Source organism: Pogoniulus pusillus, chromosome 40, assembly GCF_015220805.1.
Source record: "Pogoniulus pusillus isolate bPogPus1 chromosome 40, bPogPus1.pri, whole genome shotgun sequence".
Lineage (NCBI taxonomy): Eukaryota > Metazoa > Chordata > Aves > Piciformes > Lybiidae > Pogoniulus > Pogoniulus pusillus.
The window spans coordinates 4,542,123-4,555,329 of NC_087303.1; the positions used below are offsets into that span (position 1 = coordinate 4,542,123).

A 13,207-nucleotide genomic window follows, 5' to 3' on the forward strand; every position below is an offset into this window, starting at 1 on the left:
GAGCCCTAATAGACCTCAGAGATCATCTACTCCAACCTCCCTGCCATGGGTAAGGACACCTCTCAACTAGACTCAGCTGCTCAAGGCCTCATCCAGCCTGGCCTTGAACACCCCCAGTGAGGAGGAAGCCACATCCTCCCTGGGCAGTCTGTTCCAGGGTGCATACTGAAGAGCTTCTTCCTAAGCTCCAGTCTAACCCTGCTCTCCCTCAGCTTCAAATCATGCCCTCTTGTCCTGTCTCTATACACTCTTATAGAAAGTCCCTCTGCAGCCTTCCTGTAGGATCCTTTCAGATATTGGAAGGCAGCTCTGAGATCCCACTGGAGTTTTCTCTTCTTCAGGCTGAATACCCCCAGCTCCCTCAGCCTATCCTCATAGCAGAAGTGCTCCAGACCTTGGATCATCTTTGTGGCCTCTTCTGGGCTCCCTCCAACATCTCTGTCTCCTTCTTATGCTGGGGACACCAGGAATGGATAAAGTATTTGAAGTGGGGGCTCTCAAAAGCAGAGTGAAGGGGAAGAATAACCTCTCTGGACCTGCTGGCTGTGCCCCTCTTGATGCAGCCTAAGATGGGAATCTCATTGTACCAGTGCTATACAAACACACAACGTGCTCCTAAGATCACAAGCTACAGTGGAACACAACTAAGATGTCATTTCCACCTTTTCTTAAAGACAGTGATCTATCTATACCCACAGAGCATGATAAAACATCCATCTTGCAAGCTTTAAGCTCAGATGTTCCTATCAGCTACAACTGTCACAGGGTTCCAGACATCTGACTCTGCTGCAGAGCCCAATGTCAGCTTGTAAACAACCAGAGCTGAGTAGAGACAAAGCCACTTGGCTCACTCTGAATCACAGAATAGAAGAGGTTGGAAGAGACCTCTGGAGACCATTGAGTCCAACTCCCCTGCCAGAGCAGGATCACCTAGGGCAGGTCACACAGCAATGTGTCCAGGTGGGCCATGAAACCCTCCAGAGAAGGAGACTCCACAACTTTTCTGGGCAGCCTGCTCCAGGGCTCCAGCACCTTCATAGCAAAGAATTTTCTCCTCGTGTTGAGATGAAACCTCCTGTGTTCCAGTTTGTGTCCACTGCCCCTTGTCACTGGTGCCCAGTGACAGGACAAGAGGCTGGCCCCTTGGCCCCCAACACTTCAGCTATTTGTAACCATTACTAAGATCCCCTCTGAGACTGCTCCTCCCCAGGCTAAACAAAAGGAGACCAATCTCTCCTGTAGAGAACCTTTCACCAGCTGTCTGAAACATGGGCACCAACCCCATCAGTCCCATGCCACCACCTCTGTCCCCAGGGGGCAGACTTACCGGCAAGGGGTTGGATAGAGAGTGCTGCGGTGAGGACCTGGCGACGGGCGGCACACTTCTGCCGGGACTGGTTCCTGGGCCACTTCCCCCAGCAAACTGGCCAAGGGAACAGATTGGATCAGCAGCAGTTGCACACATTGGCAATTTAAGCATGTAACAGAGACAGGAGAGACAAGATCATCTTCAAAATGAAGCCTTAGACAATCAAAAAGACCTCCAAGATCAAGCCCAGCCATTAACCCAACACTGCCAATCCACCCCTCAGTGCCACACCTACATGTTTTTGAATGCTTCCAGGGATGGCAATTCCATCACTGCCCTGGGCAGCCTGCTCCAGGCTTTCACCACTCTATCAATCAAGAAATTGTTCCTCATGTCAAACCTAAACCACCCCAGCACAACTTGAGGCCATGTCCTCTTGCTCTACCACTTGTTCCTTGGGAAAAGAGACCAACCAATCTTTCAGGGAGTTGTAAAGAACCAGGAAGTCTCCCCTCAGCCTCCTGTTCACACCTCCAGTTCCTTCAGCTGCCCCTCACCCTTTGCCAGCTTTATTGTCTTTCTCTAGACATGCTCCAGCCCCTCTTGGAGTGAGTGGCCCAAAACTGAACCCTGTCTTTGAGATGTAGCCTCACCAGTGCCCTCGTCTTGCTGGCCATGCTGTTGCTGATCCAGGCCAGAATGCTGTTTGCCTTCTTGGCCACTAGGACTCATTTAAACAAACTGAACATAAACTAAGTGAAAAACCTTTACATTTCATGCACTGTTGTCAGCAGTAAGTAGTTCAGACAGACATCCAGATGTGCACTGAGGATTTTTTCCTTCTAACACAAAAGGCTATTAACTTGCACACTTGGATACAGATCACACTGGATACAGTAGAATTAGGAAGCTGATTCCCCACCAGAAGAGTCTAACTATGCACCACAGGGGTGCTGAGAAATGTACACCCTCACTTAAGTGTCTTGGCAGTCACATACAGACAACATAGGCAGAAATTCCTAGGTTCCTGCCCACCCTGATAAAAAAACAGTAGCCAGGAAAGAAGCAGTATGAAGCACTTCATTCCTGACTCCAAGTTACTCAGTCAAACAAGGAACATGCTCAACAGGAAAACTAAGAGCTCTGGACTTTGCAGACCTAGAAAACTCCTTTGCAGAACGTTCACCACTGCTCTGGGGAGGGGGTCTCTGTCTTTCATGTGGTGCCAGACTCCCACAGAAAGCTTTTCTGAAGAGGGAAGCCTATAAACAACTTCTTACTCCAATCAGTCAGGCTTTTCAGCTAGGCTCTTTGGCAGCACTGGGCCCTTATCAAAACATCAGAGATAACCTCATGTGACATCCAGGTTCCAAAGGAAATTAACCTCAAACCTCTACTTATGTGGCTTCTCTTCTTAAAAATTGCTTTATCAACTGTGTGAGGAAGTGTTAACTTAAAAATCGCCTTCCAAAGCCCTCATATCCTCTACCTAATCTGATAGGAGCCTATCAGGTTAGCATTGTCAATCAGTGACTCCAACGATGGCTCAGTAACTGCTGTCACAGGCTTCCACCTCCAGATTTGCCATCATGTGAATTCAAGCAGATTCTTTAAACAATGTAAAGATACTCACCTCAAAATAATCACTAATTTTATGTCCTCTAGGAGTGCCTTTTCCTAAGAAGGAAAACAAAGGATGAAGAAGATAAGAGGACAGAAGTTCTGATGCCACTCTAAAAAACTACTCCTGATATTTTGACACTCCTTTCCCTGCAGAAAGGTGCAACACCTATCACAACAAAAGCTTCTGCATAACAAAAGACTGCCCCAGGGTTACAACTCCCCTGCTGCTGCTGCTGGGAGGGTTTGCAGTTGACAATTCAATTAACTCTCAGTTCCAAACACGTCAAATCCAATCAAACACCATTTGCACTTGCTCAAGTGCTTAGAAAACACTAAGCATTGTTGAACGCGGCACAGGTTCTCCGAATTTTCCTTTCGAGTAAGGACGGAGCAAAGGCTACTTGAACTCCTCTGCCTTTGGTGAGTTGCTTCATATTAGATCTCTCTCAGGCCTTTCTATTAAGAGTTAAGAAAGTGGATTAATACCAGCTCGTTAAAACTTATCCCTTTTGTCTCATTAAATGTTATCAAAGCAGTTTTGTCAACACAACCCTTGCTACTTTCTTGCTAAGAACAAAAGAAACCTGCCCCTATCCCCATTTGCTAGAGAAATGGAGCTTGGCCTTAAACCTTAGCACTCTGAGGCTCTACATTATACCAGAGAACAGTTTGTTCTCTGTTTGTTATGGTGAGAACTTACTCTACCAAGGCAGCCATAGGTCTCACACAGCGAGGAAAAGAGTCCAGCCTGTATTTTGAAGGCTGGCTGCTGGATGTGTAGTGAGGTGGGACCAAAACATCACTTCCCAGAAGCCATCTCAAGCCTCTGGACAGCCTGTCCCATAAAAACGCAATGATTTGTGTGCAATAAGCCAAAGAAGAGCATTTTCCTGCCAATGAGGCTAACAAAGCTCCCAGAAGAGAACTACAGCATCGTGGAGTAGTTTATAACAAGCTGCCTGACACGCCCTTGAGAAGAGCCATTAGTTTCCTAGGACACTGCCTGTGCTACCAAGCGTTCAGTAGTGCTGCAGCAGGGTCAGGAGAAGGAATTACCTTGGCTGGTCTCATAAGCTTCTGCTTTCCTTTTCCTATTCCGCTGGTCATTCTGTTTTTTCTCAGGAGTCTGTTAAACAATACTTCAAAATTAACATTTCTGCAGTTATTCCAAGATTTAAAGAAAATACCAAAGCAGAACAAATCTTGCTCCATATCCCCCAGTGGCCATTTCACTTCTCTGGTGCGTTTTCGTGTTCTACTGTTGGCACTTAAAGAAACAACTGCTCTCAAATAGCTGCTACCTCCTGATAGATGTACTGCAGAGGGGAGAGAACACCTTGAGGAAGGAGGCTAATCCTTTTGCAGCAGCACAGCTACCTCACATGGCCAGCAGAACAAGCCCAAACACTGTTAAAAATCTGTGTGAACCATTTCACAGTGATACAAGGGGAGTCATGAGAAGAGGTTTGAAGCCAGACATTCAAATTGGCAGCCCAGTGGCTACTCACAGTCTGCCAGGACAACTCTTTCTTGCAGCTAATACTTCTTTTCCCAAAGCTCTTTGCAGATGGCTACAGGAACCATCCTGCCCACTGGTGCACAAGTGCAGCCTAATGCAAGCAAGGCAAAAGTCTCCAAGATGGCAGGCAGGAGAAAGCTGCCTCAGAGGCAGTAAATCACCTGGATGATCTCTCATTAAAGCCACAGGTCAGCTGCAGCTGTCATTTCTGTGAGCAGACAGAGACCTGAGGACAGCTCATCAGTGGACAGCAATACATCTATGCACAGACACAACGAAGAGCACAGGAGGAAGGCCTAAAGCCCCCCCAAGTGGCAGACCCACCTCTGTATTACAGAGACTAGGTGTGCAAGGGTGGAGAAGACCCTGGCCTTATGCTTTCCCTGTCACCAGGGTTACTCCTGTGGCCAAACCTGCTGGAAACAGGAAGCACTGCACTAGAAGCAGCTTACTGTGGTTGCTGGAAAGAATCACATCTGGTAATTTTCATCACCAACGTCAGTTTAAAAACATCTCTTATCCCAAAGGGTCCCAAATAATTTCTGAGCTATAGGCTTTACAATCACTGCAGCCACCACTAAACTGTAGCCTGGGGAGAGGAAGAAAACCACAGCATGCAAAACACAACTCTGGGGGAGGGAAGGCCATGGCCAGAAAGTCTGTGGTAAACCCAAGTTTCATGCTCTTTGGAAATCAAAGTCCAAAGTACCCAGTTTAAAGATCTCTGCCAAAAGACTTGCACAGAGTGAGCAGTGAAATCAATCTCTCCTTTATATCCTGTTAAAGGAGGTAAAGCTTGACACAGCCAGAATCCAACCCTGGCTATCTCCCCAGTGGATGCTGGACATCTATAGCCCTATGTTACCAGCTGGGCAATCCCCAACTCTTTATTGTTTGGTATGAGGATGAAGAGGATGTTAAGACAAAGGTTGCTGCAGCTCCTGTATGTGTGGAAGTCACTGGCACAGCTTCCTTGCTGCACAGGGAAGAGCAAGTCAGAAGAGGGTTGGCCTGGCTCTAACACCACAGGCTCCATTACAGCCTCCATGGCACTGTGAGCATGTTAATGAGATCCAGTTCAAGTTGGTTTTCCAATTCAAGTACTTACATAACAAAAATTACACACCACATTAGCTGCTAGGACTGAAAAAGCAGCAAGGAATGGTCGATTTGATGACATCAGCTTGGTTAATTTAAATCACTCCACACAAGTTCACAAATACATGCAAAGAAAAGAAGAATGAAGACTCAGGTTTCCATTATTAACCATACTTGTGTGGAGTTTAAGATACTTCATTCTCACAAGACAGCTTCCCTATCAGTACTGCCACAGAACAGAGGGAAAGATGATCCCAAACTTACCTGGTATGTGTGGGAAGTTCTTTAAATGTACCAAAAGGCATTTAAATTGGAGATTTTACTTAATGAATGTGAGATGATGTAAAAATCTAACTCTAAAAATTCCTTTTTGCTGCTTTAAAAAGCGTTTGGAAATGGTTAATCCTGAAGCAGTGAGATTAAACAGGGACAAAGCATCAATTTTCACCTCCCCACACCATCCCTAAAGTGCTCTCTAGAGACTCCTGCAGATTCACCTATCTGATAGGCAAGAACCTTTTCCATCAATGATTTCTGGCTTTTTCTTTGGCCAGAATTGTATCCAAACCCAGCAGAGACATCACAGTGCAGCTAAAAAGAACTTCCTAAACTGAGCTTTAGGGATGCTGTGGTTTTGGGGTTGGGTAAAATCTGTCTGTTAGGGATGTGAAGAACCAAAGAGTTCCACAGCATGGCCCAAAGAATGCAGGGTTAAGATCAAAACACTTCCACTGGTGCCTTTCACTCCCCAAAGCACATTGTCACCCACTCACAAGATCCCTTCTGCGTTCAGAGTTCCACCACATCTACCTCAATCCTGATTGCCACGAGGATTTGTGCCTGCTTACCTCCAATTCCTTATCACTCAGAGAACCCACGCTGCACAAGCTCTGGTTGGAAGACTCACTATTTAGTGGACCCTGGTGAAAAACAAGCAAAGGCTGTTAGAAACAACTTCCATCCAAGGCAGAGAGCTGCTAGCAAACATTGCATCTCAGGCCTAACTACGCTGCTCTAAGTCATGTTGGATGCAAGCAGCACCACAGGTCAAGCACTCAGACACATGATGGGGCACTAAAAAAACTGCAGTTGTTTGGAGCAGGGCAGAAGGTAGCCTGCCAGTTGGACAGGCTTTTCTCAGCAAACTGATCCAGCCTCTGCAGTGATATTTCTGTAACAATTCACCTCCTGCCTGCTGTATTTAACCACATCCACGCAACGGCTGAAGCAGCATTCAGAAAAATCTGAAACAACTGCTTTGAGAAACAAACCTTCTGATTTGATGAGCTGCAGTACTTCCAAGCTCAGCTCTTCAGGCAAGCATCTGCTTGACCCTGGGGGCTAAGAATTCAGAGGCGTTTTCCATCTGGCAAGACAGCTATCAGATGCTGGCAGCACCACTGATTTTCCTATCAATGTGTATTTTTTAATGCTGGTTTTAACACTAAGGCTGTGAAGAAGTCAAAGCCGTGTTACCAGCAGTGCTCTAGGATGGTTTATGGACCCACAGCTGACCTGCCAAAACAGCAGTTGCTCCTACCAAGCTAAAGCACAAACTGAGGAGGCTGTAATAGCTTCAGCAGAATTGTGTCCAGGTACCTACAACAGTCTGCCTGCATCTTTGCAGGCTCTGCTGGTTTCACATCTGCATTTCTACGTATCCAAGCAGTTTCAAAGATGATGTTTTTAAATCTAGATCAAAACTGGTTTTTAAAAGGAAAGAAAAGTGAATCATGCAAAGTTCCTGTGTTTCAGCCTAGTGCTCTGACAAAAGTATCCTCCTCCAGATCTAACTTAAGAAATCTAGACAAATCTGACAAAGATAGAAAAACAGGATTCACAATTACTGATGGGATGGATGAACAGGAAGAATGACACAATAAAGCCACCTCTCCATTAATAACTTCTGAGCATCTTTTCCCAAAGATTCAGTCTATTTTAGCACTTTTATTTTTGCAGTAACCACTTCCCACCAATCAATCTTTCCTCAAGGCAAAGCCATATCTCCTTATATACTTGACTTAGGGGAGAAGTCTTAAGACCACAGACAAATCCCACAGGAGATTATTTCTGAGGGGAGCAATTCTCTCCCCCTCTGCAATTCATGAGACAAACCCCAGCAGTGAATAAAACCTGTGACACAACCTGGATATTACTAACCCCAACACCCAAGCAGGCACCCACAGAATGTGGAAGTTCTGTTCACCCTCTGCATTCTGTTGTGAATGTTAACAACCAAAATTGTTTCTGCTAAAAGGATGTGCTTAGTTACTGCAACAAAAAGAAAAGCAACACCTGAAGAGCTCAAGAAGCCACACAGTCAGCATTTCCTTTTAAAAGCAAACTACTTGAAGAAATCCTACAGCTTCTATTCTTTAAGCCATACCATTACCCCTTCAACTCATCACACAAGACATGAAGATACTTCACCTCATCTCTGCAGCAACAGCTGCAATTTGAACAAAGAAACAAGCTCCTCACCACCCAAAGCGGCAGCTTACAAACCTTACAGATCCGACTCACAAGGGCTTGGAGTGATAGGATGAGAGGGAATGGATTGAAACTTGAGGAGGGAAGATTCAGAAACTCTTTACAGCGAGGATGAGGAGACACTAGAACAGGTTGCCCAGGGAAGCTGTAGATGTCCTCTCCCTGGAGGTGTTCAAGGCCAGGCTTGATGAGGCCTTTAGCAACCTGGGCTAGTGGGAGGTGTCCCTGGCCCATGGCAGGGGGTGCTCATTACTGGATGATCCTTAAGGTCTCTTCCAATCCAAACCATTCCATGAATGCATTAATTCTTGGTTATTTATACTTTGGCCAACAGGACTTAACAGAAGTGCCAACACTAACCTTAGCTACACCCACACGAAAGCCTTATTGATTAAAAAAGATCAAGTAACATCTTATGGCAAGCGGCAACAGAGCCTTAATCCTTCCACCCATGTAAAAACCTTGGTTATAAACTGCACAAATGCTGCCCTCTACAATCCTTCACTTCCTCTCCTGAATTTGGATCCCAGCAGCACATCCAAGACATCAACCTTCTGTGTGAGTGTGAAAGCTGCAGGAGGCCCAGGGGCACGGCACTTGCTGGTCTGAGATGGACAGGTCTGGGGGTTCTGGCATGAAGAAGGTGGTGAAACTTGCTTCCACATTAGCTTATCTCTTGCTTTCTCTGTTTTGCACATGGATAGCAAATGACAGGAACAGCTGCTCCCAAAATGCCACATTTGAGCTTTTCAGGAACACTGTGGTTGAACAGGCACGTCAGTGGCTTCGGATGGGTCGATGCCTCAGCTATGGACCTGCGTTCAAGGGTCACCTGGAGAAATAAACTCATGAGGCCTCCTGTAGTTCAAAATGATCCTAAGAGAGATTTTTAGGAACACAAGTTTATCCTCTTGGTTGGATGTGGGCTTGTAGTGACAGGGTGAGGGGGAACGGATTGAAGCCGGAAGAGAGAAGAATCAGATTGGAAATAAGAATGAAATTCTTTACAGTGAGAGTGGTGAGATGCTGGCACAGGCTGCCCAAGGAGGTCGTAGATGCCCACTCCCCAGAGGTGTTCAAGGCCAGCCTGGGTGAGGCCTTGAGCAACCTGGGCTAGTGGGATGTGTCCTGCCCATAGCAAGGGGGTTAGATACATACGATCTTTAAGGTCCCTCCAACCCCTACCACTCCAATTTTGATTCTCTCCAGTATCAAAAGTGCTCTCTAAGTGCATCCAAATGTAAAGTTTTGGATTGAAAGCAGTTGGGAAAATGCCTAACACAAACTCCACAGTATTTTTCTTACCCCAACACCACAACTACCAGCAGTGACTGCTCTGTGTGGGACGTTTACAGCTCTAGCAGTTGGAATCAAATCCATTTTCTGTGTTAACAAAAGAGCAGTGGAGTTCTGGTCACAAGTTCTTGAAGAGCACAAAACCTCTTTTGCCTTCACATGGAAAGGTCCTTTAGAAAGTACACTGAGAAAACTGTAAAATTGAAGTCAGCATAGCAGTATGAAGGGTGAAAAGGAACTAACCACTCAGCTGTGGGACCAGGAAAGAACAGCTTGTCAGACCACAGAACAGCAGGGGTTGTCGGAAGGGAAGATCATTGAGTCCAACCCCCCAGCCACAGCAGGACCACCTAAAGCAGATCACACAGGAACACACCCAGGTAAGCCTTGGAAGTTTCCACCACCATTCTGGGCAGCCTGCCCCGGGGCTCTGTCATCCTCAAAGTACAGAAGCTCCTTCTTATGTTTAGATGGAACTTCCTATGTTCAGGTTTATGCCCGTTGTCTCTTGTCCGGTCACTGGGGACCACTGAGGAGAGTCTGGCTCCATCTTCCTGGCACCCACCCCTTAGATATTTGTAAGCATTAATAAGATCTCTCCTCAGCCACCTCCTCTCCAGGATAACCAGCCCCAGCTCTCTCAGCCTCTCCTCATGTTACATGTTCTAGTCCCCCAGTGGCCCTGTGCTGGACTCTCTCCAGTAGTTCTTTATCCTTCCTGAGCTGGAGAGCCCAGAACTGGAAACAGTACTCCAGGTGAGGCCTCACCAGTGCAGAGCAGAGGGAGAGGAGAACCTCCCTTGACCTGCTGACTACACTCCTCTTAACAAAGTCCAGGATGCCATTGGCCTTCTTGGTCTAGAAGTATCCAGTAGGTTTCTTGCCATGGGCATTGATACTGGGAACAGATGCACAATTAATGCTTTGCAGGCAAGCTCTGTCCCATTTCCTCTCCCTTGCTCAACTTCTAGAGGGCTCTCCACTGACAATTCTCTTACAGTAAAGGATTAGGCCTCTCTTACAGACAAGCAGCTGAAGCATATTGTTCATGTCAAGGTTGGCAGAAAGAGTCTTGTTTGGAGGTGTTCTAGCTATGGAAACACAAACTGTTGGTTAGAACGTGCTGTGCTGGAAGCAGCAAAGATGCAATACTTAGGATGGTTAAGGAACAGGGCCCAGGCCTCAGCTGCACCTCTTCTCACATAGTTATGCAACAGAACAAGCAAGTTTTCCTGATCACCCTCTAGATATCTGGTTCCACACATAACCTGAAGTGAGCAACAGGTTTATACAATGGATATGAGACTGGAGCTGAGCATCTTCCCCTGGACTAACAGTCAGTGTGTGTATATATAAGAAAAAACACCTTCAAATTTATGTTTTATCATTCCTGACTGTTTATATTTAACTCAGCAACTGACATTGGCTAAATGTTCAGTCCTTAATTTAGCACACCATTAGAAGTGGTCATGACCCAAAAGGAATTAAAGGAACAAACCTGAATTTTGGAAAAACACCCAGAAGTGATGGCAAAGAATAACAAGAGTGGAATACTGCTGGGGAAGTAGCAGTGGGGAATAATAAACATGCAATGGTTTACACAGGAAAGGCTTATACATTTTGTTCCTGAAGAAGTCATGTGGCTTTTTCTAGCATAGACTGCTTTGGGATAATGCTGCACTTCTCTGCTATCACTTCCAGCCCACTCATCCACCGTACCCTGTCAAGAGACTCGGTGATGGGGCTCAGCAAAAACCCAAAGGACGTGGGTCATCTGAAAGCAGCTAATAGCTTCCATAGTGTTTACTCAAATGACAAGCACCAGAACAGCACACACTTCCTCCTCCACAAGGAATTTCTCTCCCAGATAAGCTGGCATGCTCTTTTCCCTTGTGATTCACCTATCGACTGCTGCTTCTCAGTCCATGACCTACCTATGCACAACAAAACCTCCATCTTAAGGAGTGGATGCAACAGTAGCAGACGCTTTCAAGACTCCTACTCAAAGGCAGAAATTGAAAGCCTGTCCACTCACACCACTTGGTTAGTCATTTCTCCCTTTGCAGGAGCCTTGGGAAGGCCACAAATGAAGCAGAATGGTTGAAGTTCTAGTAGAAGCAACTTAGCCTGAGAATAGCTCCAATTAGATTGCCTGTAACAAAGCCAGCCTGACTCGGACTGCCCCTACCATCTGCTCCTCAAGCCTCCTTACTTGCCTGGTATGACCTGCACATTCCCTCAACCTCTTCAAGCTCCCAAAAATGGTCCCCGAGGCCTGTCCACAGCTCTTATGGTAGGCAGTCTCCATTTCGTGCCCTCCAACAGCTTGTACCCAAAGGGAGCTCTAGGAACCGGAGCTGCCCAGCCAGGGCCTCCACCATGGACTGACAGCAACACACATTGCAAAACTCTCTTGCTAATTAAGTGGCAGACATGCTTCATTACCTCAAGTCTAGGTAACCAGAGTTGCTCTGAATTCTGCAGCAAACCAAGATTTCAAAGGGAAAAAGTCAGTCCTTAGTGCTGACTCCACACAGGCTTACACCAAGGTGAAATGGTTGAATGGTTTACAAGTTACTCTGGTCCAGTGCTGCTGTGTAAGACAGGTTAATTAACATATTCTCATTTCAAGTACCACATAAGTATGAGAATTACAGCCTGCTTCTTAATTGGGCTCTTGGAAAAGCTTGGTATTACAGCCAAGACTGAAATTCCCCAATCACTCAGGTCTTTTTGCCAGGAGAAGTTAATCTACTATCAGATGTTCACAGGTAACGTCTCCTGTATCAGATGGATAAGCAGATTTGCAACAGGATTTGCTCTGCTTCCATTATGCCTCAAGAGTTCTCTCAGGTTGGAAAAGAAATGGTATTTCTATTTTATTCATGACAAGTTGGACAGAAGGGTCACAAAGCTCACTCCAAACCCTAAGTTCAGGGGCAGACACAGTTCTGACAACTTCTTCTGGGCTCCAGCAGCCAGCTAACACATTTGAAACAAAGAAAGTTGCAGAGAAAGCATCCAGACCAATTTCCAAGTATCTGGTATAAAGTCCTGGCCCATTCTGTAGCAGCTGAGGAAAATTCAACTCTAAGTTTAAAACCCCTTAGCTAGTTCTGGTGACACCTGCTAGGGACCACCACTGTGCAGCACCACTTCCTTCCAAGGAAGCCACAAACTTTCTCGAAGTCTCACCTTAGAACACTTTCAGCAGCAGACACCAAGTAGACCACACAACCAGGAGTTAGCAAACTCATCCCACACAACCAGGAGTTCATGAACTCATCCCACACAACCAGGAGTCACTGAACTTATCAAGACTCCTGGAATGACCAAGAAAGAGTAAAAGCCCAATAATACAAGAAAATGGTGCTCCTTTCATGAGTAATTCCCTTCTTGGAGGCAGATGTTCTGCAGCCTAAGTGACTCTCCTCAGGTTATTTTCATTTCCTTCTTTATGATATTTCAAAGTAGAAGGAAAGCTACCACCAAGACCAATACTACTTCAGTTCTAGAGCAGCCATCTGCATCTACAAGATCCCTACAGGCTGACAAAGAAGGTTACTCCGTCTAGAAATACTTCAGCTTTTTGAGTCTAGCTGCAATAAGGGGGCACACACAACTTAGTCTGAAGATCTCTTAAAGCCCAGACTTGGAAGAACATGCTGCTGTGATGATCCAGCCTGGTTAAGCCTGAGAGAAGCTGTGTGCAAACACAGATTCACCCACCACAATTAGCCATTCCAATTCTTATCTAGCAAAAGCCAATGGAAACGACACCAATCCATTGGAGTTAACCCGGCTAGTACCTTAAAGGCAGCACCCAAACAAGAGGAAGGGAGGCAGAAGATGAGAACAGATGAAATTCAACA

General features: G+C 46.0%; 1 protein-coding gene across 5 annotated transcripts in view; it reads right to left on the reverse strand.

Annotated features, from left to right (window-relative positions):
- Positions 1-13,207, reverse strand: part of TLK2 (tousled like kinase 2) — a 55,279-nt gene that overhangs the window by 36,224 nt on the left and 5,848 nt on the right. For all 5 annotated transcript variants that reach the window (XM_064174181.1, XM_064174183.1, XM_064174184.1 and 2 more), the window contains 4 exons: positions 6,398-6,469; positions 3,989-4,058; positions 2,943-2,986; positions 1,328-1,423 (listed from right to left, as the gene is read on the reverse strand). In XM_064174181.1, coding sequence (XP_064030251.1) covers positions 1,328-1,423; positions 2,943-2,986; positions 3,989-4,058; positions 6,398-6,469 — 282 coding nt within the window. The remainder of the gene's footprint in view (positions 1-1,327; positions 1,424-2,942; positions 2,987-3,988; positions 4,059-6,397; positions 6,470-13,207) is intronic.